The 27,563-nt window shown below is 48.4% G+C and overlaps 1 protein-coding gene across 2 annotated transcripts in view; it reads right to left on the bottom strand.

Annotated features, from left to right (window-relative positions):
• Positions 1–27,563, bottom strand: part of CACNA2D2 (calcium voltage-gated channel auxiliary subunit alpha2delta 2) — a 188,529-nt gene that overhangs the window by 119,020 nt on the left and 41,946 nt on the right. For both annotated transcript variants that reach the window (XM_042018867.1, XM_042018876.1), the window contains exon 2: positions 7,861–7,977. In XM_042018867.1, the coding sequence (XP_041874801.1) occupies positions 7,861–7,977 (117 nt within the window). The remainder of the gene's footprint in view (positions 1–7,860; positions 7,978–27,563) is intronic.

Here is a 27,563-nt window from a genome sequence, read left to right as displayed (position 1 = left end):
CACCCTCTAAGGACTATTTCATCCTTCTCTTCACTTGGTCTCAGAGGTGTCTGTGTTCCTCACAGCGTGGGGTGCAGAGCGCAGGAAGACAAGGCACGCACAGCAATTAAACCCTCAAAGAAAGGTTCCCATTCCTCCTGCCTGTGCGTGCAAACCAGCCTGGCAGTGCTCAGAGAGGGCATGAGGGCAAGCTTTGCTCAGGCTAAAAGCCCAGCTAAAGCTCCCAGCACGGCTGTGACCCGAGCCCCTCAACCTCAGCCCCGGCTGCTGTGCCGGCAGCGGCAGCGAGCCACGATTCCCTCCCTGCGGCGCGCCTGCCTCAGGGATGAGTGCAGCACACAGGGCCTGCCAAGGAAAGATGCTCTGGGGCAGGGAGGAAGCCGTGAGCCTAAAATAAATCCCCGGGCAAAGGCATCGCGTGCAGAGCTAAGTGGTACAGACCTGGAGCATGAGAACCAGCTCACCTCTTGACAGGGTAAGAGACCAGATAGATATTTTGGTCCTCGGGAAGGGCAAAGTCAGGCAAGTATTTATTTGCACAGGGTAAGTAAGGAAGCTCCACTCTGGGTTGGAGAGCTATACTGAGAGACATCATCTTTGCAGAGGTGTTGCATCCTCTTTTGCTTCAGGCCTTGAAAGGGCATAAAAAAACCCACCCGGACAGGTGTTTTCTTTAAACAGCAACTGTCCAGACTTCTTATACCAAGAACCAGAAACAACAGCCCCAGTCTGCCAAGGGCAAGAGAGGACAAAGGTTTCTTCATCTGTTCTTCACCAGCAGCCACGCATGGGGCTGGGGATCTGCTGTGGAGACTTACTGAACAGTGTATCAGGTCAGGACCATCGCTTTTCACTCCCCCATCTGTGACTCCAGATGCACTGGTGGCACTGAGTCCCTTCCTTGTACGTGTGCCACAAAACAGGATCATCCTCAGTGTGCAGCGGTGCTGGGGGAGGCAGCAGCCCCCTGGGTCCTGGCAAACCTCTGCTGCCCCAGAGTGCACCCAGCAGCTCACCAAGTTGTAAAGCCCATCGGGCTGGGCTGCTGCCAAGTGTTCATGGGAGAAGAAAGGGAAATGTTCAATGTAATCTACATGAAAGTGCAGGAAGCCCTAAATCATGTTAGCGCTATTAAGAAAGCTGGTTACATTGCTCAGCAAACTGGCCCAATACAGGTTTGATAGACTTGTTACAAACATCTGATTGTCCCTGATTAGATTAGACAATCAACCCCCATCCTGGTGTGTGGGCATTGTTTGACTCCCGTCTGCAATCTGTAAATTAGAATTCCAGACCTGGGAGATTGGATTCAAATTGGATTACTGGAGCAGGTCCAGCACAAGAACAATTGTGAGGCAGGAGAAGACACACACACACACATATGCACGAATGAATAAATAAATAAATAAACAAACACACAGGGACTGTCAGCCAGGATTTGATTAGGAGCAAATTAAAAATGGAATTAAAAACAAAAGCCACCAACCAGCAATTAGCAAAGAAGCAGGAAGAGGGCTGGATTTGGCCCTATGAAATAAGGAAGCACAGAGGTCCTGCCTTTAAATGGTTTGTACTTCAGCATGCGCAAGGTTGATGCTGGTTGTGGTCCTTACTCCAACTCAAGAGCTCCTGTCCATGGCCATGCAGCTGGAATGGTGCAGGAGTGCATGAGGCAATGAAGCCCCACATCTCACCAAACCCACATGCTGTGTCTGAGCTCACCTGAGCTATGTTTATTCCCTCTCTCCTACTCCATTTTGCTGCCTAGGCAAGACAGGTAATGTGTCCCTTAGCTGGGACCCAGCAGGCCACAGCATGACCACTGGTAGCCGCCTGACATGCCCAGAAGTTCCCCACAGGCCAAACCCAGGGCTGTACCACACTGCAGAGGGAAATCCACGAGGACAGCAGGAGCAGCACCCCATGCTGCCAGCCAGTGTGAACCCCCAGTGCACTGCAGCTCAGAAGGGTCTCCCTCTCCTAGCCTAGGACCTCTCCAGTTAAACACATCAATGACTTGGCCAGTGAGCACCTGGAACAACATCCTTCAGACAGCTCTGCGAGGCAGGGAGATGGCAACATGACCTCGCTCTGCCAGAAGCAAAGGAGAAATCCAGTACAACCCCAGAGCTGCTCCTGCTGAATGCTGACCCCCTTTGCTGCCTGCCATCAAGACCAGAGGACAGCAACAACCCCAACAGTGAAGGACGGAAGATTTCCTGATGACTTCCTACCAGCCCATGCCATAACAGAGGTCAGTGCCTCTGCTGCCGAGAGAGGACAGATGCTCTGAACTGGGCTGAGAGATGCTTTGTTGTATGCCAATTTTTGCAGCTCATCAGACAAATGACATCTTTTATTGTCCCTATCAGGGAGCAGAAACTGATAAAGACTTAATTCACCGCATACCTGCAAGGGAAATCTCAGGGCTATCAGAATTGTTAAAGGGATAAACCTGTCCAATTAAATCCCCTCTGCACTCTTGATATATGCTTGTGCCAGGCTCAAATGGAGCTTGGAACCAGTCCCAGTTGAGCAGTAATGCACTGAGTGTTCAACCAGGACTAAAAGCATAACTGGCCTGAGCTCCTCCCTCCTGTAATGCACCCACTGACCAGCTTCACCCTGAGAACCTGATTTGGTCAGTACTTTGTGGTAACACACCAAACTCTCACCTCACCCTCCATCACAGGATGCTAAAGCATGGCCACATACTTACTGCATCAACACTTCAGAAGAAACATGAAAGAAAAAATGCCAGTAAGTGGGAAAACTCAAGGCTGAGGGGTGGAAATAGGAGACAAAACAGCAAAATAGGGTTAAGGCAGTACAAAACCCCAAGCCTTACTCATCTCCAGACCAATCACCTTTTCTGTGTGCCAAATCCCAGCTCTTCCAGCCTCTTTCCCTTAGGATCTGAGGTAAAGGAAGATGGGAGCACCTACAGCCACATTTCCCCAGGCTTTGCAGCCACAGGAAACCCAGCCAGATTTCCCTGCAGGATGCTTTCAAAATACAGGAAATCCCCAGTCTTGTCCTTTGTATTCTTTTTTCTGCCAAAAGAAAATGTCTAATGCCAAGTGTAGATTTTACCACTCCAGTTACAGTAAAAACTGAGTGAAATATATTGTGACCTCCTACACCTTAGCTGAAGGAACAGGAACCTTGAACCCTCCTACCACAGAGCCCTCCTACCAAACCCCTGCTTTCCCCCAGATGCTCATTCCACACTGGAGCTAAATACGCAGCAACAAAAAAATGCTATTCAATTTCACAAAAACACAATGAAAAAAAACTCCCAAACCCTCCTCCCACTCCTGGTAAGTGCTGTTAGTGCTCTCATCACCAGAGCCACACAAGGTGCACCAAACCTGTTGCACAGGCAGACATCTATGTGAAATACACACAGATGTACACAGCACACTTTATAAATTCTCTGATACACAAGATGCCACTTTGCTGCACTTCTGTTCAACACATCATATTTGATACTGCACACAGCTGGGGTCCACAGGAAATGCAACAAACTCCACCTTAATTCAAAAGATTGTGCCGGTGCTGCACAACTTGCAGAACTAAATCAGTTCTATGGAAAAAATATCAGGCCAATCATGTCACCATCAGGGTAACGCCAGAGCCTGCAGGCAGCCAGACCATGTTCCATGGATCAGGAGGCCTCTTTTTGGAGATGGGGGAAGGCCACCAGCACAGACAGTAGTCTTTAGGCTGGTCACAGTACATGAATAGTTCACTTCAGGGCATAACCCACTCAGTAAACTGTGGGATGTGTCGCTCTAAGAAGGCAAAGCAAATTGTCTGTGGTTAAATATGTGAAGAATGAAGCAGTCAGCATCCAAAAGCAGCCTTCACAAGAACTGCATAAAAAGGAGAAACAATCTTAAAACATATCCTAGGATCTAAAATTTCCACCTCTCAGCCTCCTCCTCCATCCAATCACAACTTCCTTCTCCCCCAGTCTGCAGAGCTTCAGGAAAGAATAGACCTGGAGGCATCACTCATGTACTTCACATAGTATTCTAAAAGAAAGAAAAAATGCCCCTTGGGTTTGGGAATCTGACACACACCATGCACACCCTCAGGTGATGGCTTTTCCCTGGCTCACTCTGTGCTTCACTAACAGCAAACTCCAACATCTGGGCTCCTAAACAAGCTCCCAAAGAAGCCCCAGCCTGTACATATCTCTATGGGCACATACAAAGGCAAAGAGGGGCCTGAACACACTGAAAAACTGAAGAGGAGATAGGAAATAAAGTTGAAAAAGTGACAAAAAATCTACTTGGCAAAAAACCAACCTGCTGAGTTCTAGTCTCAGATGATGTCAAGCCATGAGCCAGCCAGCTGTGATTCCCAGCACAAGGAAAACCCAAGGGGGATTTGTAGTCATTTGGTCACCTGCCACCTTGTTCCTTTCCACATCTTACAAAAGGTGGTTTTTTTAGCCCTAACAAGGACAAGCTCATGAGTGTGGACAAGTGCAGCCCATTAAACTCCCACCCAGCCAGGAACACACCTATTGCTTCCTTACACCTCACCTGTAGCTCTGCAACTTCCCCACAATGCAATACACTGGGTAAATGTAATGTCATCTCCTTCAGGAGTCACTCCACATTAGTCTTTTACTTCCAATTCAAAGGAAATTAGATGCATTTTTGTATTGAAGGCCCTCTCTTTTACCTCCCCTCCTGTTAAAGACTGCGAATAAAAAGCAGCTGGAGCTACAGAGCCCAAAGGTGACTGGGAGGCCAGGCTTGAAGCAATGAAATTGTCATAGACAAAGGACACTGGGAAAGGCAATTAGTGCTGATGCAAATCCACATCCAACAGAAGCCATTGTGTGGGACATGGGGTAGAAGTCCCCCAGGATCCAGCTGTAGATACTCTAATGCCAGGTGGAACAGGTGGGGATTGCAAAAACATCTTCCTAAGAAGTTTTTGTCCCATGATGAGATTGTCATCTGATATGATGTTCTGGAACAAAAAAGGAGAGACAGCATCCAAATAGCCAGCCCCTTGTAGATGCCTTATTTTAGGAAGCAATTACCCTCTCTGCCACACACCCCTGGCTCCAGCACGCCTCCAAAACGCACATGGGAAATCAGAGTGTCCTGTTAGTGCCAGATCCATGCCACAGTGCTGCACCATGGCTGTCAGGGCCAGACGGGCTCAGTTTCCTTGTGCTTGATTTCTGCCTCTTAGAAATGCAACACAAAAGGTAAGAAACTGTATTAATAAATGCTCTGCATACAGTTTAATAAAGACACATTAATATTTTTACTTAGAGGAGAACAGGTTCTTTGATGACTGGACTGAATCACCACCTAATCAGAACAGTGCTCTGAGCTGTGCACCCATGGTGTGCGCCCAAAGGCTTGTGAGCATCTTCCTACAAAGCCCCACTGAGGCCCAAACAGCATCCCTTCTCTCTCCTGCAGCAAAGGAGACAGGGATGTCTCCTCAGGAGAGTGAGCACACGAGTGACACTGCAATTTGCACATCAAGGAGAGGCTCCATTTCTCCCTCTTCACCTGCCCTCCACCAATACATGGAGCCCCACCTGACTCAAATGCTAAAAAATATGTTTCAAGAAGTCATCATCACTCTTGTGAGTCATGAGAGAAGAGGAGGAAATGACTCCAGAAGAGATGATTCAACTAAAGGGAGAGCTGAGACAGAAGAAAACAGGCAGGAGAATGGAAGGAGCTATGGGAGCCCCACTGCTTCAAAGAAGCTCAGCAAAATGTGGAAGAAATTTAGAAGATTCAATTTCTCTTCCTCCATCAACTTCCCCATTTCCAGATTTTGTTGTTAGTACCACCAATCCAGAATGTCAAGAATTTACATGGAAAGTGGATGTAAAAGTCTGCTCTGAGAGTGTACTCTGAAGGAGTCCTTTTGAAAGACTAATTTAGGTCAAGGGATCATTGTTTCTGCTATAAAGACAGTGCCACGTGCTGTTACCTAACCAGTACTGCCAGAATCACTCCCGTGTCAGGTCCAGCATCAGGTGAGCCCTTCACAGCACACCAGAGAGTCCTGCCCAAAACCCAACATAAAAAGGAAGACAGTTGGAAGACAAAAAAGGTTATTTGTACCACGGGCACAGTTCAACCCTTGATCTAGCACCAAAATATGTACAAATTCTCTATAAGTCTGTGTGACTCAGAGCAAAGGGCAAAGAAAACAGTGTGACTGATGAGCTGAAATTCAAATGTCACAGTGGAACCACTCAGCACATTCCTGCTGTGTAACTTATTACCCTGTGCATCACATGGGAGCCGTATGTTGTTGTCCAGGTGCATATTGAGTTTGCAACAACCTTCTGTCACCTGTGTCTTCTCCAGCATCTATAGGTGCTGCACATCTCTGGAACATTTAGTATGATATATGCTCAAGTGTGCACACAAACTATATGAGCACAAAGGTGCAAGTTCACGTTAAAAAGAAAATTGGTCTCCCTGATTTTCACTTCCCAAATGCAGTGCTGACAGTTTACACCTCTTTAGTCCCATTTCAGCTTCTTCCATTCAAGCTAAAACACTTGGTGTGATTCCCAAGTAGGATTATTCTTTACTTCCCAGAGTAAGGAATTAAGTAAACAACAACCTTCTTTCAACAATCTTCTTCACCCAAGTCCCTACAGTTACCATCTTTGTCAGGCTCTGTGGACAACCTCACACCATCTGGACACTCAGGGCAGACTTTGACCACCCTTGACTGAGATCCTGTCTTGAGTCTTGAGATCCCCCTGGCCCACATGGGTGTCCTATGATTCCTTTTGCATACCTTCTCCAAGCTCCCTCTTACCCACTGTGGAGACAGTTCACTTCCAAACTCTCACTGCCTTAGTTACACCTCAGTTACTGCAATATCCCTTCTGCCACCACAGCACTTTTTCCTGGGCTCCCATCCCTGTCTGTCGGGTTGCAGGATGACCAAGTCTTTTTGGCTACAGTGCCTCTGTGGATACAACAGCAGGGTTACCTGCTCCAAGCCTTCCCATTGTCTATTGCCCTGCAGATGCCCTTTCAGTGAATCAAGCTACAAACTGCATCCAGCTGGCCACACTGCCAGATGCCCATTGTACAGTTTCATGCCACTTGATAAAACTGTTTTGGAGAGGATACCTCAGCTCCTGGAGGTGAAGTTTCCATATCCCTCTGCAGTGAAGAGGGTTCTCCACCTTCCCAGGAAGGCTCCAGTAGTAGAGCATGGCCCTGCTGCCACTTCGTTATAGCCACTGCAGGCTTTTACTGAGCAGGCACCATTGATCACCTTCCTCCACTACAGATAAAATGAGTTCATTTTAAAAGGAGTGTTACAAAATAGGACAATAGATTGGAAACGTATGCAGACACCCACGAGGGGAACCCACACACACAGTCAGTCACAGGGCTCAAGTCCCAGGCACCAGCACAAACCCTTCAGGCACATCATCTCCTAAACAGGAAAAGCTCCACTTGTCCAGAACACTTCCACGAGCGACAGCAGGGACACTGCAGTATCTCTGCTTCCAGTACATCCCCAGTTAAATGACTGGATCAGATTTGCTGCAGGCTTTTGCTGTCACTTGCATTCTTCTGGCAGCACCTTCAGGTGTTCGCATGATGGTGGGAGGAGATAAAAAGCAAGAGGATACCTAGAGTACATCCCCACATGACACATCCTTGCCTCACATGCTCCATATGAATCTGTCCAGCTGCAGGATGCAGTTCCCAGACAAGGCCACACAATCACAGAAATCACTTTGAAGCTGAGATCATAATGCTACGCCAGCATCAACCCTCTTGTTTAAACTGAGCATCTCCATCAAAGGATCAGCACATAGGCCCATCTCCTTACCTTTAAAGCACGGACTTTCTTGGCCAAGAGGCTCTCAATGTCCCCTGCGACCTTCTCCACCAATTTCCTGGGCACATTCTCCTTGACTTCAAACAGGTTACTATTTTCATTGTAGATCTAAGAAGGGAAGCAAAAGAAAGAGACAATCAATAGTAGTGAGGAGTACAGCAGTCTTCCTACAGAAAAGCTGATCCTCTAACAGAGAATTCCAGCAATGTGGATTAGGTAACAATATAAGCTTTGGAAATGAGGGGAGCAAGAGAAGGAAGGCTTTGCAACCAGAAAAAACAGAAATGCATTCAACCTGCTGCCCACACCACTGGCTCTATAGCTGCCTGCCTTCACGCTTGCAGGCAATGAGCATCCCACCCTCTCACTCAAAAGCTGAGCTGCCCATCCCTGCCTCTGCTGAGCCACTCCTGTGGCACAGGCAGAGCCATCACGCTTGCTGCTGTGCCCGTCCTTGCCCAAACGCATCCCCAAAGCTCACTGACCACCTCCCCAAAGCCACTTGCTGAACTTGGCAAGTGCAAGCCCAACTTCTTGCCCACCCCCAGCCCCCTGCACTGCCTGCAGGGCTTGCTGGGTGCAGGGCCTGGCAGCACTGGGGCAGCTCTGGGTACCAGGAACAGGAACAAGGGGATCACATGAAGGAGGATAAAACCCACATCTCTCATCAAGCAATAGTAATTTGTCATCCTCGAGAAATGAGGATTTCTACAACCAGTCCAGAACTTGGCCAGGCTGTGGTGGGTAGAGGCACAAATCTATACCAGGATTATCCTGAAGGCCAATGCAATTATCTGGATTTGAACGTTGCACCTGAAGTGGCAGCACTGACCCACAGGCCTGCCCTTCCCAAGCCACATCACACAACTGCAGGGAACAACACCAGGTCCAAGGGAAGTGCTGTTGGCATCAGCACTGCCCCAACAAGAAGGAATCAGTCCCACCACAAGTCTTTGCAACCACCAACCCCTCAGATGATTTTGTGACTTGTTAACTCCACCTGCCTGCAGACTCAGGTGCAACCAACACAGGGTCAAAAGGAAGAGTTTATTGCCATCATCTGACATTACGGAAAAAAAAAATTTCCTCGTGCTTTATCCTTTCTTAAGTAAGGTACATGAAGAAAACCACAAAGCAAATAGGATTCTGCTTCTCTCTTTATCCTCAGGCTACTTACAAATACCTTCAGCTCCAGACACGGAGACATACGGGAACAGAGAACTCTCCAAGGAGGGCTGGACCTCCCCAAGGAGGTAGCAGACTCCATGCTTAACTGAGAATTCCATGCTAAGCATGTCTGGCACCTACCCAAGCTTGCATGATCCTTAGGAGCTGAATCATGCTTCCCACAACACAAAACCCTCTCTTTGCTGGAGCTTCATTACAAGTGAAAGACTCTGCCTGTAAGTGGTGGTTTGTTGCAGACCTGGCCATGAGAACAAAGGAAGGGACCAGGGGGTGCAGAAGCCATTTCTCATGACACATCTGCCCTGGGTTTCAAAGCAGCACCCAAACACAAACAGTAAACAACCAGCTTCCACATGACAAACACGTACTCAGAACCTCCTCCATTTCACCCAGGACTAAGGAGAGGCTCGGCCAGAGACACCCACCAGGCTCATACCAACACAACTATTGCTCTTGGTAGAGCCAGCAAAAGTAAAGGTACAGGCAGGCAGGTGCCCAGGACCTGGACAGTGGCACATCACCAGCTCAGGAACAGGATGAGACCCTCTAAAATGCTGGGAAACTACTTACTTCCCCCTCTTCTTTCTCCAGACATTATAATGAGCTGAAGTAGACAGCAACTCCACTTGCTGAAGGCAGCTGGCAATGCATTCAAGAGCCAGAGCAGAGACACTCCTCAACTCCAACCTCCCTTTTCCTTTCATGGTTAAACAAAGCAGTTTCTGAGGCTGAAGCCACAGGAGCAGACAGAGACTAAGCACAAGTCTGCTCTTTTGGCTGTGCACAGTCCCTCCAGACCTAATGGGTTAATCTCTAGGCTTCCACTTTGCTTTTTTTTTTTTTGCAGCTCTCAGTGGGGTCCCTGCTCTGCCCAAGCTCCTCCTTTCTTCCATGGCACTAGGGAATTCCTAACCGCAGTTTCTTCCAGCAGCCTTTTGTCCACATATAACATTACTCCCTTCTAGCTCTACTTCAGCAACTGCTTTTTCCCCCCCAAAAAGCCCCAAGGGATTCAGGTCACCTACCCTGGCTGCCAGGACAGTAACCCATCCCACCTCTGTCAGTGGAACAGCATACAAAAGACTCAGATCTGTTCATTTCTGAGGGTTCTGGAGAAAACAGAACTTCTGTGAATTTTTCTGGTTACTGACTTGCAAGAACATGGCCCATGAGCCAAGAGACAACTGTAATCCTCATCTGACTCCTCAGTCCCTAAGAGACACATGGAGCATGGCTCCAGTACCCTCTCCAAGGCTCTGCTCCTGCATGCTCCACACCTGTCAGCCTTCAAGGAAAGGCAACCCCAAGCATTAAGTTTTCTGACAATCTGACTTGTTTGAAACGGGCTTCACCCAATCACTTTGGTCCCCAAACCACCCACACCTTCCATTAATTTGTCAACTCCTGTGTTATTGCAAGTGATCACGCTGTGAGCATAGGGACTCCAAAGAGGATGCTTTAGTAAGAGAAGACATTTAAGAGGCATTCCCAGACTCCAGAAGAAATTATTTCATAGAATGGTGTGGGTTGGAAGGGACCTTCAAAAACACCTTGTTCCAATCCCCTGCCATGGGCAGGGACACCTGCCACTACTCCACGTTGCTCCAAGCCCCATCCAACCTGGCCTTGGACACTCCCAGGTATGGGGCAGTCACAGCTTCTCTGGGCAACCTGTGCCAGGGCCTCTCCACCCTCACAGTAATTCATTTCTTCCTAATATCTAATCTCAACTTCCCCTCTTGCAGTGTGAAGGCATTAACTCTTGTCATGTCACACCATGGCCTTGTCCGAAGTCCCTCTCCAGCTTTCTTGGAGCCCCTTTAGGCACTGGAAGGGGCTCTTAGGTCTCCCCAGAGCTTTCTCTTCTCCAGGCTGAACACTCCCAGCTCTCTCAGCCTTTCTTCATAGCAGAGGTGCTCCAGCCCTCTGGTCATATGCATTGCCCTCCTCTGGACCACTTCCCACCTGCTTCTTATGTTGAGGCTCCCAGAGCTGGATGCAGTATTCCAGATGAGGCCTCACCAGAGCAGAGCAGAGGGCGAGAATCACTCGCCTCCCTCAACCTGCTTTTGATGCAGCTCAGGATATGACTTCTAGATGTTCTTCACATCAGAGCTCCATCACACCCCGAGCTTCAGACCAAAAAGCTTATATTGCCAACAGCACAACATCCTGCACTAGATAAGAACTCCCCACATCAGCACAGAAAGGGTTAAAGCGAGGAAACTTGACACAAAGCAATATTCTCTCACACTTTTTCTCCCCTTGGTAAGTAACAGCACAACAAAGTCATGCGCTTGGAAGATGCGGGATACCTCCAGCTGAGCAGCAGCAATTAGGAAAGCAAAGAGGAGCAATCTTCAAGGAGAAAGCTTTGGGTACAGAGGGAGTCCTGACATTAGTATTTTCCTATTATGAAACAAAAAATTGGCTCCTATTGGTTACAGACAGAAACGGTGCCTGTCCACAAGGGAGAACAGAAAAAGAAACCAGGAGCTGTTCCTCCAGCCCTCTCTGCAGCTGCAGAGCTCTGCAGTCTTCGTGGCTGAACAGTTCACCAGCGTTAATTAGAACAATCCAAGACAAATTAACAGTGACCATACGTGCATGAGAATGTCCCAGACAGGCAGGGGAATGAATGGTGGGGGCTCCAGGCAATTCAGAGAACTTCACAGTCTCCACTGTAGCATTTTGCTTTGGGTTGTTCAGAACATAGCCAGGTTTTACTTATCTAAGGTGACATTTCCCATACTGGATTTTTCCTTGAGCTGAATCAAAGGTAGGATTTTCTGGCCAAAGACATCCCAAACATTCCTCAGTGATGGCAAAAACCTTTAGTTTTGTCCAGATGAGAAAGCCATTCTCATTGAAATTCTCCTGTGATCCAGTGCTCTGGGACCTGGTTTTGAAATCTGTAACACCGGTGACCTCGGAGTCAAGGAACTGCTGCTTCTGATTCCATGCTCGTACCCTCACACCCAGCTGTGTCGGCACCCTCGGGGAGAAGGGGTGCAGGTTGTGTGCTCTTGGCAGACTGGGTTTTATTTGGCAATACCTTGAGTAACAGGCCCTATCCCTTCAGAGCCTCCCTGACAGGCAGGGCAGGTGGGTGGCAATGCAGGGACACGAGCAAAGCCAAATCCTGCACTGCTCCAGCCACGCTGAAACAAGAAGTAATGCCCTTGTATCAAGCTGTTGTACTCAGAGGACAGGGATTGAGACCACATTATGAACTGCAATCTCAATAAAAAAATCTGGGAGGGGCTGAAGCTGGATGCAGTAGCAGAAGATCCAGTCCTGGCAGCGGAAAGGAGTCCAGCAGTGGATGCTGAGAGTGAACTAATAAAGTGGCAAGAGCAAGGGGAGTGGGAGGGAATATTAACAGCAGCCAAACAACAGAAAGTACTGAGCAGAAACAAAATAAAAGCAAAGGAAAAAAACGAAAGAGTGGCAGGTGGGGGGAAGAAAAATCCAACTGTTCAAGACAACCTGCAATGTGAAAAATTCAATCCCAAATACTCCTAAGCATAGTGCAATTACAAACAGCCACAAAAATGATTTAAACTAGCCCAGAAGTGCTAAGTGGCCTCACTTAAAAGCAAAGCTGGTAACACAACCAGCTGCCAGCACATGTTCCCAGCAGCACCTGTACAGCCAAGGAGGCAGATCTGAGACTGCCTTGAAACACCCATTCTCTAAATTCACTTGTTTGCCTTGCTCCTAATGCACAGTAAATGATGCTCATCCCTGCCATTAATTCCCACTGTGCCTATATATTCAAGGAGCTGTCAGAGTTTAGAGAAAGCATTTTCCTCTCCCCAGTTCCCTGTCAGCTCACCCAGCACCTGAAACCTGGCAGCCTGAGAAGGGAATGGGTGCAGAAGTACTCCCATAAGTGCAGAAATCACCATTTGATGAGCTGCCACTGAGAGGGCCCAACACCTTCCCATGGGTCAAGGTATCCAATGATAAAACGTGAAGGAAAATAACAAATCTCAGGAGAGTTCCCTGTAAAGCACCACTAGAAAGTAAAAATGGTCTCCTCAGCCTTCCTGTCTCCTACGGGCATTGACCTCCCCTGCCAACTGTCTCCAGCCTCCTTGTCCAGGACATGAGGGAGGACACTGATGGGAGGGCAGGGATGGTGGGGTACACCTGTAACCCAAAGTAGACCCCTCCCTTCTCATTCCCTCTACCCCCAGCCCCATTTCACATCTTCTAGGAAGCAGCTCTTCCCCAAAATCAGAGGGGCAGCACTGCACTGTGCTTGCACAGCATCGCCTCCATGCCAAGACTCCCCCCATCACCTTCCTCAAGAACAACAGCAACCACAAAGCTGAACCCCAACAGAGCAGCTGGTAACCCCAGCAGCTCTCAGCCCCACTGGGCCAAGACAGAGCTGCACCCACAGCTCAAACCCCAGCTGGGGTGTGCTCAGGGCCAAGCAGGGAGAAGCTGTGGTGCTCCGGCTCCTGCTGGAAAGGCATCTGATCTGGGTAATATTCATTTTCCAGAAATTAATTTTTTTCTCCACCCCTGTATGAATCCAATATACCAGGTTTGGACAGCTGCAGTCCAAACAGCAGCATTTAATCACAGTGCAAACCTGGCATGTTTGCAAAAGAGCAAAGTACTACATGCAGCAACAGAGAAGCTGCCTTCCTGCTCCCAGAGTGTTCCACCTCAAAGTTGGGGTGCTCCAGGTGAGGGAGGCCAAAGACCAATCCACATCTCTGCAGGCACAACAGCCACCCATACCTAAGATAACCCTCACGCCCCAGAAATGGGGCTGTGCCATGTCATGCCCCACAAAGACCAGCAAGCAGGAAAACAAAAGAGTTTTCCTAGCCAGCATTGTTATGGGAGGCAGGGAAGGTCTCTGCTCAGGGTTATACTTCAAGCTGCTGCAGCCAGACCCATGCCTGGGATCAGTGTCGTACAGTGACCCAGATATGGTGTCTGCAAAAGGAATTCATTGGTACAGCCAATACTGCAGCAGGATACCTGCCCTGAGAGGCACTGCTTGCTCAGATGCTTGTCTAGAGCTTCTCCTGGAGCTTCAGGATCTGTTGGTCTCCCTCAGACAAGCATCAGTCTGGCGCAATTTGAGTCTCGTCTCACCTATTGCAGGGTCCTACCATTTCCCCACAGCTCAGAGTATGAGTGAAGAGGAAAGGGGAGAACCCTTGGGCAGACTTGCTTTTGCCTTGTGTACACAGAGCAGACCCCTCTGATGAAGAGGGAGCCTTGAAGAGAATTGCCCAGTGATATAAATGACCAACAAGAGCACCATGAGATAGTCCAAGCCAAGCACAGAACACTTTGGCTGGGTAACAGGGAAAAGGAGTGCCAGACTCCAGAGATCCTGCTGGAACATGGAGACTTCTCAGGGCCATAGGCAGAGAGCAGAGACAGCACGATTTCCATCTCACCCCTCATCACTGCTGCACCTACTGTTGTTAAATTTCATCGTCTGGTGCTTATAGTCCTTGCAATGATGGTAATCATCGTGGTGTCTATATTACATTAGGAGGATGTCAAGCACAGTGCAGCGTCAGGGATAATCAAGCAGGCAGTGGTAAGAGCGACAGTGGCCTCGCTGACAGCCTGCCAGGATGGGCAGTGCCGCCTGTGCTGCACCTCCTTGTGCAGAGCGGGTCACACACCACTGCAGGGGACAGGGGATGGGCACGGGCCTGGCCTTCTGGAGAAGCAGCCATCAGCCAGGAAGGTGCTAGATCCTGGTTCTCCCTGTTGAGGAGTCAGGAGGGTAGGAGGTGAAGGGAAGCAGCTGCAGGTGAGCACTGGTGCCACAGCTCAGAGCAAATTTACCCCACACCAACTCCCAGAGCTGGTACCACGGATGCCACCAGCCCTGAGGGCACAGCTCTGTGAGCACAGCCCTGAGCCCAGGTGCCCCACCGGGAGCAGTGTGGGCAGCGGCTCCCACAGAGCCCAAGCTGCCCCTTGTCACCACCCCTGCCTTGTCCCCAGCGCCACCGCTGCTCCGGCAGCCTGCGGACGTGCTCCAGCGCGCGCAGGAGGCAAACAGCTTGACATTTCCCAGTGCCATTTCCCTGCTGTGCTCCATCCTTCCACCTTCCTCATAAAAAGCAAGCACCCTCTGAGCAGCTCTTCACAGCTCTCACGCAGAAGCAGGACAGGGAAATGTGAAGTTTAGTTGCTCCTCAGGGATGGTCAGCTATAATTGAAGCAAACCAACCATAGAACTAGGTCTCTCTAGTTCACTGAAGAGTCTGCTAAAAGGCAGCAGTACCACAGAGAACATGGGGAAAGAGGGAAAAGCAGCCCACACCACCAGGGATGGAGAGGTGGAGCTGCTCCAGTGCTCCCCATCCTGCCCCAGCACCCACACCTCCCATCCTCTGTGGCACTGGCTGGACTTCTGCTTCCTCAGCCCAGGATCACCAGCCTCTACAGCTGAGACTTCAGTCCTGCCAGCCCCAAAGCAGACCTGGGACTGCTATACATAATTTAGCAACTAGTTAGGGATAAAGGGCTATGCACAGTTAGCCTGGATTACTGAAAACCTCTCCCAGCCTGGAAAGCAGCTTTTAGTCTTCATCATCCCAAACCCTTGTATGGGGAGCTCTCTGAGCGACAGACCTGCCTGGGTGTTTGCAGAGAGTGAGAACCTTCTGCAAGGAAATTCAGGATCACACAACTTCAAACTTGGTCTTCTCCTTTCAGACAAAGTGCCGCAAAAATAAATTGCTGCACAATTGAAGACAGGAGGTCTCAACCAGGATGGGAACTCTGCCCAGGCCCTCCTCTGCATGCTCACAGCCACTTGGATGGCGTGAGCCTTGCTGCCAGGTCAGGGCACAAGCCCCCCAGAGCCTGCTGTGCTAATGTACAAGAGGGAGAGAACAGCTACAGCTTCTCAGAAAAATGTCCAAATGCAGTCAGAGATCCCATGATCTCTAAAAATACAAGCTTGTACAGTAAAACAGAAACAAAACAAAAAAACCCCAACCTCATCCTGGAGTCTAGCTGCTCTCTTTATTATATGGGACATAATAAAAGCTTTAGTAAGGAAAACACAGCATTTTTAAAAGGTGCCTCAACTACTTTCCTTCAGGATATATCAAAGAGTTAACCAGTTTGATTAAGTTATGTCTACACAAAACACACCTACTTCAGATCAACAGAATTAAAATTGCACCTCAAATACTCCAGGTGCATCCTAGGATGGATGCTGTCACAGATAAAGATGTGCTATTTTGCTAGATTTCAGGTTGGATATCATGAAGAAATTCTTTACGCAGAATGTGGTGAGGCCCTGGCATAGGCTGCCCCATCCCTAGAAATGTTCAAGACCGGGTGGGATGGGGCCCTGAGCAACCTGATCTAGTGGAAGGGGTCCCTGCCCATGGCAGGGGGTTGGAATGAGATGGTATTTAAGGTCCTTCCAACCCAAACCATTCTGTGATTTCTGTCAGAATCAGTCCCTCCACACAATGGATCATGCTGGGTTTTCCCCAGCATCCCTCAGAGAATGAACAGAATGAAGATTGTTAGGGAAAGATAAAGCAAGAAACATCTCTACTCCTCAGATCCCTCCTGGACCTGGACCCCGTGTGGTTGCAGTTTTGCCTTTCGCTCAGCTGCTGGACAGTTTAAAACTCTGTTTTCTTCTATTCTGCTGCTTTTTTTCCCAAGGCTACATGTTTAGGACACTGAAATTACAAAAGCTCATAGAGACCCAAAATGGGATCTCACCAGACTCCATTTCCCTGGCAGTGAGGAGGATGAGAAAGGGGCCACCACTGCCCTGAGAGAAGTGGAAAGCACTTCACCAGGCTCTTCTGCAGTGCCTGGGGCAGGGCTGCTGCAGGTGGGCAAAGAGTGCTCACCGTCCCCTGCGCACCCAAAGCACACAGCTCCATTCTTTGCTCTGCATTGAGTGATGCAAGACTCCCAGATCCTCAAAAACCTGACTTTAAATAAATAACCAGACCTCTTTCCCAAAACAGCTTTATCTTCCGTGCCAGAAAAGCTGTTGCTTTTTGTAGGAAGGGCTGTGGAAAAAGGCTGTGCTGTGCAGCCTCTAACACTAAAGCTCCCGGACATATTTTGCAGGCTTCTTTTATTGACACAAGAAAAAGAGTAACAATTACCCCACATTGCCTTTTATTTTTATTGATGGCTACCACTGGCCAAATTCAGCTCTCAGCTGCAGTGATGCAAATTTAGGATACCTCCACTGACATGGAATTAAACTAAATCTCTTATTAGAGCTAAAGCAATTGAAATCTAGGCCAGCATAAGTCAGCACTGTCAACAGTTACCCCCACAGTTTTCTGCAGAGTAATGATCTATTTTAAAGAAATGGAACTTTTAGAAGCAGCAACTTTTGCAATTCTCTTGCTTTACCTTCTGATATAGGTGTTGGGACTTTCTCTGCACTTCAGAGATTCACATTTACAAGCTTTTCTCCCTAATCTCAAGCACTGGAAGCATTTCTGTAAAGGCACAGGCTCACTGGAAGCAAGGCTGAAAGAGACCCACCTGTCCAATCCATCCCCTCCACCTCATTCGGGACCCACCCAAGAGCTGTTTACAAGCTCTGCTCTAATCCACTGGTGGTGGAGAGCCCAGGCTTCCCTGGCTGATGTCCTTCAGTGTTTTTGTAGAATCAAGCATGGTTTGGGTTGGAAGGGTTAAAGAACATCTTGTTCCTAGCCCCTGCCATGAGCAGGGACACCTTCCACTATCCCAGGTTGCTCCAAGCCCTGGCCAATCTGGCCCCGAGTACTTCCAGGGATGGGGCAGCCACAGTTTCTCTGGGCAACCTGTGCCAGGGCCTCACCACCCCATAATAAAGAATTTCCTTCTAATATCTAATGTAACTCTGCCCTCTGGCAGTGTGAAGCCATTCCCCACTGTCCTCTGAGTTCATGCCCTTGTCAAAAGTCCCTCCCCAGCTCTCTTGGAGCCAGCCCCTTTAGTTACTGAAAGGGCATCCTGCTAGAAAGCCATTACTGATGTTTATATTATAAAGTCCTCTCTGTTGTGGAATAGACCCATAAAGCTTTGCCTTATCCCCAGAGGATATGGAGAACAGATTTCCAGACAGCTTTCTTCCACACATTTCCAGACTCATCCTTTTTCCTGCTAGTGCCTTCTGCTCCCTGAGCCAGTGGGGTTCAAGAACTCTAACAAGAATACACCATGTACATGGAGATTTTAATAAAGAGGTGACCCTCTGCAAAGTCGTATCAGCTGAGATTTTCAGCTTAGTTCCATTACAAAAGCCTCACCAGCAAGAGTTTAGCAGCAGCATTAAACCCTACAACTGGCAAACTCAGCCCAGGTTTGTTTCCAGCACAGTCTTGGAGAAGTACAGGGGCAGGACCGATATGTACCCACAGAGATCCCATGGGATATGTCTTGTGAAGGCAACCTCTACAGGTCTGACATCCAAATGGAAAGACTCCACTAAAAAATTCAGAAACCTCTGCAGCATCACAGAGAATAGGGCTGGAAGAGATCTCATCAACTCACGTAGTCTCAGCCTGTTCCCATACCCCCAGCAAAAGGTGGCATTGTGGATGTGTCATTTCTAACATAATTACCACAGTTACCTCATTCCTAACCTGTTCCTCTGACCTGTTCTTAAAGAAATCCAGTGATGGAGATTCCCATGTTTCACAAGACAAAATGCTCTGGTACTTCACAATCCTATTCATAAACTTTTTCTGATGCCTAAGTTGAAAATCCCTTGCTGCAATTAAAAACCATGTTTTTGGTGGAAAGACCCCAAATTAACAAAAACCAGGCACTTCAACCTCGTGCTGCTGTGCCCTGTTATTATTCTGAAGATTTGTCCTACTTTAGCTTTTACTCTTGTAGGCCAAAAAATTCATATTCATTTATTCTTTCCCTTGGGTATGCTTTTCATACCCAAGTGTCTTGTGTTCAAGTTACAATTAATGTGACAATTAGACAATGTCCACGGTAGAGCATTCACCAGGATGCTATTCCAAACAGTCCGCAAAATATCCAGGCATCAATCAAAGCTGGGGACCTTCAATCAGGTGTCCAACCCCAAAACCTTGGGGGAAACAAGAGTACAGACCAGGAGTGAGGTGGAGAGAGAAACAGTACAAAAAGAGGGGCTTCAACAACATCCATCTCTGCTGTGTCCCACCCTTTCCTATTCCTCCACGTTCCTCATCTTCACCACCTCCAAAATATGTGATTCTGCCCATGAAAACCTGCAGCTGTCAGTCAGATGTGCCTGCTAAACCCAGCCTGCTGCTGCAGCCCCCCCCCATTCTGGCCTGTTTCTGCAGGGTTTTTCAGCATCCAGCTCCCAGTGCCATGCAGGTACCGCCCTGACACCCCAGCCCTGAGAGCCTGCTGAGGAGCCCTTCAAATTAAAGAGAAAATACAGTGGGGACCTCCTAGCCGAGCAGCAAACCTCCCTTCCCCTGAGCCTCCTCCTCAATCAGCTGCTCTTTTAGCTGGGGCTGTGACACACAAGAAAGAAAGAGGGCTGCCCAACATCCTCATGGGAAGGACAGACATGGACTTGTCCTTGTAACCATCCCATGGATCCATGTTTCCCAGACCCCACAAGGTTTCCAGGACTCGCTGAGCTGTCTCCCTGCTGGAACCATCCCTGTTTAACATCGCCGAGCGTTCTTCCTCCCAAACCAGCCACCACTTGATTGAGCAGCAATTTTGGGTGCTAATGATGGCAAATTCTCCTCCATCAACCCTGAGCAGTGCAGCAGGGACTCAGAGGCTCTCATGTCCTCTCTCTGGTCAGAGGGAGCCAGAACAAGTCAGCTTCAGCCCCTGGGAGGGTGATCTTCAACATGAGAGAAGGACCAAGAGCAAAGCACACAGATATAGCTGATCCATACAACTGGTGTGACTCACCGGTGCTCTGTTACAGGTTCAGACAGGGAGCACAGGGCATGCTGTTTCTTTCCCATACAGAACCAGATATACCACCTTCTGAAAATCTTGTGTGTAGGGTTTATGATTTTCTGCTCTCCACATGGCCAAGGAGGAGGCAGCAGGATGCTCTGCAATCCTGGCATCACTCCTGCTGCCCATGTACATTGCTAAGATCACAGGAGAGCTGTCCCATGGTGGGAAAAAATTCAGTTCCCAAGGCCCCATTACCTCCCAGGAATAACAGGGTGCAGGGAAGCAGCCACAGTGTGAAAGCCAGAGCTGGGCCAGGGGAGCCAGAAATACTCACTCAGGTCTCCGCAACCACCATCACACACATCTGTGCACACACTTGCACTCCACTTGCCTTGTCTTCTCCTTCTTCAGTTCTTTCCCAATATTTGAGGGCTCTAGTCCCTGCTGTCCCTATGACAGCCACAGTCTTAATTAAGCTTTAGGCACAGGGAGTAATTGGCATAATTGTCTGGCACTTAGGGCTGAGAGAGGGGGACTTGGTCTGTATTCCCCCCTTGCCTGCATGATCATTGGCAAATCACCTTCCTGTGCACTGCACTGACCTCCCACTTTGAAAGAATTTATTGTTAATTTTTGCAAAGTGTTGTGGAAGCCTTAGAGGAAAGGTAGCACAGGAATGGAGAGTATTAATATTCCACCAAGAGCTCTAGGGACCGACCAGTACATTACAGCTTCTACAAGCAGAAACAAAACTCTTGCACAGCTCAAGCCAGACCCCCAAAGCACTGGCAGATTTTTTTCTGTACCTTCCATCAGCATCAGGAAACCTGTATTTGGCCTGTCATCACACATCCAGAGCAATGGCCCTGCCAAATCTAAGAAAACACAACAGAGGGAGCGTAGGACCGGGGGTGGATTCAGATCTACTCGGTGTAGGAAGAAGTTGCATCAGGCACCGTGTATGGTAAACCATTCGTCTCCTGCTGTTCCAGCATGAAGTTAATCAGGGACAGAAATTAATCCCTCCTGACAGCATGTTGCCAATTTCTGATTTCATCCCCATTTCCTCATACCTTATCATCAAGGGAATGGGAAACTTGTAGCATGGACAAGCCTGTCACATGCCTCTTTCTTTGGTAAAGGCTCACACGCACCAGCCACGAGCTCCTGTACACTCCGAGCAGCACGTCCATGCTGGGCACGCACGCAGCTCCCCTCACATCCATGCAGATTCACCCACCACTGCACAGGTAGTGAAAAGTCATGCATATGCTTAAGGCAAAATATGTGCCCAACCATCAGCTTTACTCCAAGACAGCGGGAGGGAAGAGGGAAAACAAAAATAAGACGAAAGAAATCCTCTCCCCAGAGGGATAGTGCCAGAAGAGCAAAGTGGCATTTACAAATCATAAGCACTTCCCTTCCCCACTCGGTGCTCCTTTGCCCAGAATGTTAATTAGCATTACTCGAAACAGCAGTGGCAAAAGCTGAAACCCAAGCAGCCTCAATTGCTTGAAAAGAAACCTGGTTGGGAATTTTTTCAGATGAGACATTTAAACTCAAATGGTGAGATATGTGATGGTGATGCATCAGGTGCTTTTTAATGCCACCTTGTAAGTTCCCTCCTAAAACTAGGGAGTGAGTTCTAAAAAGAAAACTGTAATTTCCCAAGGGCTGTGGGATTTTGTCTCTTGTTCCAAATGTCAGGGCTTTATTCTACAGCTTATTTTTTCAAGCCCAGTGGCTCATGGATGGAGCCCCACAGCGTGGCAGCAGCACCCTGCTCACTCCCAGAGTCCTGAAGCGTGTCACTTCACTCCAGGCTGGGCAACCCGCAAGACTGCTTTGCAATGCAGTTTAGTTGATCACATAATAGAAAAGTAGGTTTGCAATTATATTAATAATAGTGCTGACTTGGGTTTGTGTCATAAATAAAACTTAATGATTATACAGACCACATATATCTCTGTGTTTGGATGATCAATACACATCTTAAAGCATCACTACATTTTACCTACAAAAAGTGCAGCAGGAAACAGGCTTCAAAATTTGCTTCTCCTTTTAGTGCCATTTCCTTTCCTACTGTATATGTCTCCTCATCAAACTTATCAAAATTACCACCACCATCAGAAAACCCCCTGCCCTAAGCGAGCGATGCTGTGTTTCTGGCACACCTGGTGCCACAGCTTACACTGCCAGAAGGAACCTGCACTCCATCTCCTGAAAACCACAGACAACAGGGTTGCTGGAATTAATTCCTGCTGAAATTAGAAGCTCAACAACATCCCATGGGCTGAATGTGATTCTTAGTACCAAACCCACATCCAGCTCCACACCTGAGCGAGGCCCCAGACTCAGCAGTGATGGTCTGATGCTGAGCACCTGCACTGGCAGGCAGTGAACATGCCACCATCTCAAAGGGGTCCCAGTACAACCCTGGATCAGAAGCAAAACAAGAAAGCCCCAGTGTTTCCTCCCCTGAGAGCAGTGTAGGAGCATCCTCCATGTGCTGCAGGAGCCTTCAGCCCCATTACCTCAGAACTGAAGTGCTGCTGTGAAAGTACCAGAGGACCTGGGGAGGGAAGTAGAGTCTCAGCCACAAACCCATCAGGAGAGCAAACGTGTTGCAGCCACTTGCTGAGCTCACGGGAGAATTGCTCCCCTCCCTCCCTGCGACAGAGCTGGGCTGCAGATCACAGACCCAGCATCACCAGCCCCTGCATCCCAGCCTCCTGCTCAGGCTGTGGGCATGTCCAAGGCAAAACAGGCATTTTGCACATCTCCTGCGAGTGTGGGGTTCTGCCCTCCTTCCACTTTATTTTCCCAGGTCCTCTGTCATTTCTCAAGTAAGCCCCATGCAGAACCACTTACTCAATAGGGCATAATTGACTCTCGTTGCAAAGAATTAAGTGCTCTCAATAGAGATGTCAATTTTTAATGCCTTTTTTTATTCTTACTAATGAATTAAGCCAAGATAACACCAAATAGATCCCAGACGAGACTGATTGTCAAGCGGATGAGGATTTTATCAATAGATTTTTTAAAGGCAACTCAGAAAAATCATAAAAAAAAAACCCCAAAAACAAACAAACAAAAAAAAACCCCAAGCAACCAGAAATGCCTCTTCCTCCTTGAAAAAGCATAGAGTAATCTCTCCAGGAGATTCCTTTCCCAGTTATATTGGTTATTACTGCCTCAGCATGGTTTCTAGTTATGTGTGCATTTGAAGAAAGAGGAAAAAATGCCTGAGTTCACTAACCTCCTGTATCTGAGCCTTAGAATGCTTTGGTCAACATTTTGCATGAAATGACCCATAAAGTGATTAACAGTTTATTAACTTGAAGGGCAAGTCACAACACCACCACAGAAAGGCAACACACTGTTTCTAGATAAGCTGGGGAGTTTGTTCATGGACATTAATGTTCTCACTGGTGGGGTTTTCCCCTCCCTTCCTTTTTTAAATAAAGGCTTGCTTCCATTTTCTGCTACCCAGCTCACTTCCCCACAAGCCCACTATCCTTCCAATTCATGGACTAGTATCCAAACCTGCCACAGACACTGCTTCCTGAAGATCACTCCTCCAAATTGCAGAAAACACGTACTGTCTATCTCAGCTTGCTCCAAAAATCTCTCACATGCAGCCTGGAAATGTCAAGCGCTGTGGCTCCCATCATCTGTTTGCTACATCTCAACTGCTTCTTCAGATCTTCCTGTGCCCTGCTACTCAGAGTCCCTGTTCTTGTCTCTTCACCTTGCTTAAGGTGCAGGAAGAGGTCCACCTCCCCCTTGCCCCTGTTCCAAGCAGCTCAGGGCTCCCAGAAGGAGAAGACCCCAGTTCCTACAGGAGTGATTAACCTGGTTATGCAGGACCTGTGATCTGCATCTCCAGCTGCAGTTCCCTGTACGAGACAGGGACCCGATTTACAGAGCTGGTTTGCAGCCTGTGTGACTATCTGACCAAGCTCATCTCACTTTCTGGAGAAAGGAAGAAGAGCAAGGAATGAGGATCACCCCTGAAGCATCTCATATGCCAAAGTTTTGCAGTGTGTAGGTAGGAAAAGGACAGGACAAAGCGCGGCAGAAGAAACAATGCCTGGAAAGCGCTGATCTGCTCAGGAATTCAGCACAGCCTGCATGGCCAGGCTGGACAGATGCTGGGGTTGAGCTGAGGAGTTTCACACAGCAGATGGCCAAGGAGCTGTGATTTGCAGGTAATCTAATAATCAAGTAGTCGTATCAATGAGGATATGAGCCACAGGTTCACGAGGGGTTGGCACACTTTCCCCCTTTCTGTAGAAGTCACTGGGCAGTATAAAGCAAGGACATTAACTGTTTAGCTCTCAGCCACAGCCAGCAGCAGCTTCCTTCCAGAAAAATCCCTTTAGGGCATAACCAGGAGCCAAAGCTGCGATGACACCGTTACCCCAGAATCCACAATTGGGCCATGACAACCAAGGGGCTGCCACCTCCTCTCTTTCCCCCTTACCACAGCCCTGGTACCAACAGAAGCAACTCTGCAGCAAGTCTGCTCAAGTCACTGATCCAAATAAACTAACCCTCTCCAAATTTCCAGCTGGGAATATCAAACTCTGAGCACATTATGCCAGCTTGAACCCCTTAGAATGCCAGAAGTGACTTCTTCACCCTGTGCTACTGCATCAGATACAGGATACCTGTGGCAGCAACAGAGGAGGAAGCAGAAAAATCCCAGGACAAAGACCTTGAGTGAGAATAAAAGCCATGTTTCTAGAAGCAACGAAATGCCAGTACTCAATCTCTACAGTCCCCAACAAAAAACCCTGTTCAGATTTTTTTTCATTAACTGTCACAAAATGATGCAATGCATATAGTGTAATTATGCTTAAGTGCTTTCCATGTTAAATGTCATTTCAGTTATCACTTTTTAAATGCAATTTTTATTGAGTGCACAATAATAATTTAGCAAGTAAACAGGCAAGTTACAAGAAAAGAGTGGAAGCGCAGGGGGAGGTGGGAAAGCCTCAAGTGTGACAATGAAATGCACTGGGGTACATGGAGCTGTTACTGCTGAAAGCTCAAAAAGAATTATAAAAAAGCCATAAATTACAAGGTTGCAAAATGCAATAAATTACAGCCTCTACAAAAGGCAGATAATGGAAATGAGAAAGGAGAGAGGGAAGGGGGAGGAATCTACATAATTTGTCACCACTGACCCCAGACATCTGCATAGCCTGCAAAGAGCGCTGGAAATATTTGGGTGTTTCAGTCTCCTCACAAACAACAGTGCTCAGAGGCCAGTTGGGAGCGGGTCAGCTTTAGGGGTGCTTTCCCTCCATCAGCACAAACATAGGAATTCTCCCTCAAATGGGCAGTCTTCCCTGCATCAGACATACCTTGGGGAAACCAGGGAGCTCCAAGCTGAAGACCAACAGCCCCATGCTTTGTAGAAGCTAAAACCCATCAGTCTGCCAAGCCAAGAGGAATGGGGTGCAATCAAGTGCTGGCACAGTCAGAAGGGAGAAGTGTGAATGTGCTTAATCCCACCATTACTCACAGAATGGCTCAGGTTAGAAGGGACCTTAAAGACCATCTCATTCCACCCCCCTGGCACGGGCAGGGACACCTCCCACTAGACCAGGGATGCTCCAAGCCCCAGCCAGCCTGGCCTTGAACACTTCCAGGGATGGGACAACCACAGCCTCTCTGGGCAACCTGTGGCAGGGGCCTTAAACAAAAGACTTTCAAGGGTACAAGCCTTACTCCTTTCCCTTTGCAGAGCAAGGTGCTGGGGGCCTTGGTGGACACCAAGTTGACCATGAGGCAGCAATGTGCCCGTGCAGCAAAGAGCCAGTGGTACCCAGGTGTGCCTTAGAAGTGCCAGCACGTCAAGGGAGGTGGTCCTTCCCCTTCACTGAGCACTGGTGAGGCCATTCTGGTGTGCTGGGCCACTTCTGGGATCCCAGTGCAAGGAAGATATGGAACTACTGGAAAGTGTCCAGAAAAGAACCACTTCAGTCCTTTAACCATGGTTAAAGGACTGAAGCATCTCACATATAAGGGAAGGCTGAGAGAGCTGGTACTGCTTAGTCTGGAGATGAGAAGTCAGAGTGGGATCTTATCAGTGTCTATAAATACCTGAAGGGAAGGTGTAAAGAAGGCAGAGCCAGGCTCCTCTCAGGGCTGCCCAGCGGCAGGGAAAGAAGCAGCAGACACAACTGAAACACAAGAGGGTCCATCAAACCATAAGGAAACAACTGATTGTTTTTCCCCCACCCCCCTCCCCACTCCCACTGTGAGGGAGACCAAGTACTGGTAAAGGTTGTCCAGAGAGATTGTGGAATCTCCCTCCCTGGAGATATTCAAACACAGCCCTGAGGGACCCACTCTGGGGTCTTTAATACAAGAGGGTGAAAATTTTACTGCCATTCAGGCTACATGGAGATGCTGAACCAAAGATGGCAGCAAAGACAGACAACCTTCTACAGAGCAAGAGGAGCTGGCAGCCAGGAGACAGCCCCTGCTATGGGAAAACACATTCCCAGCAGAAACACTCTTCAGCAGCGAAGCCAAAGCCCTTTGGAGGAAGACAAAACCCACATTCCAGGCACGAAGGGCAAGAGCAGGTGAGAGGCTGCCAGGTGTGGGAAGGCTCAGCTCCCTATCGATTTCACAGCCGGCTGGGTCCCCGGGAATTGGTGCCCTTGGGGTTTCAGGATTTTCAAAACAAAGCCACCAGCAGAAAGGAAAAACCCACTAGAGTAAAACCAACAAACAAAACAGAGGCAGCCAAGTTCTGAGAGTGGAGATGAGCAGGATCTTAATCTCTGGAAAATTAAATCAGAAGAAAATGGAACAGGCACAGATTTTGGCTGACAGAGAGCATCCTCCTTTCAGGAGCATGTGTGCCAGGTTTATTTGATTAAAACTCTTCAGGATGGAGAGAGAAGGGAGTGTTTTCATTACTGAAGTGGGAGTGAGGAGGAGGTGGCCTGTAGTTGCCGTAGGACCGTTTTTAGTACTAATGGTAGCAAATAGTCCCAGTGGATGGGAGTAAATGATTGTACAGGTGATTATTTCATTCCCTGGGGATGGAACTTTTTTTTGCAGGAACAGGATGCAGGCTTTCTGGTGTCCATTGGAGCTCTGGGCTTACACTGCAAGCTCTGAAATAGGCTGGCAGTTGTTTTTACTGTCTCCAGACCTCAGGGAAGAGAAAACCAGCTTTGATTGACTGGGAGCCTAAGATGAGGTTTTATTACTGCAGTGGCAAGTCCTGGACATTCCTCAGCCAGCACCAAAGGCATAGGAGAGGCTGGACACTGCCAATGGCACCTCAAGGACCTTCTTGAAATGAGCTTGGCAGGGCTCAGCTTAACTCCCAATCTGTCCACTCTTTTCCCTCTGTCTAATCCAAGTCCCACCTACTGAATACCACCAGAAGAAAGCCTGGGGAGCATCCTGAGCATCAGCCAGGAGAAGAAACCAGCTTCTCAGACTGCATGGGCAGAGAGGCAGAGAGAAGGGGAAGCCTGTGCTCATGCCTCCACTATAGGAAGAGAGGCTGAAGAAACTCAAGCAGCAGAACAAGCTGGGAAAGGTAGGTCAGGCCACAGCAAGCCAGT

The sequence above is a fragment of the Corvus kubaryi genome, unplaced genomic scaffold, assembly GCF_017639235.1.
Source record: "Corvus kubaryi isolate FWS band 111438036 unplaced genomic scaffold, C.kubaryi_AGA036_p1.0 124, whole genome shotgun sequence".
NCBI lineage: Eukaryota > Metazoa > Chordata > Aves > Passeriformes > Corvidae > Corvus > Corvus kubaryi.
Note: the sequence above shows the minus strand (reverse complement) of the source record. Positions and strands in the feature narration are given on the sequence as shown.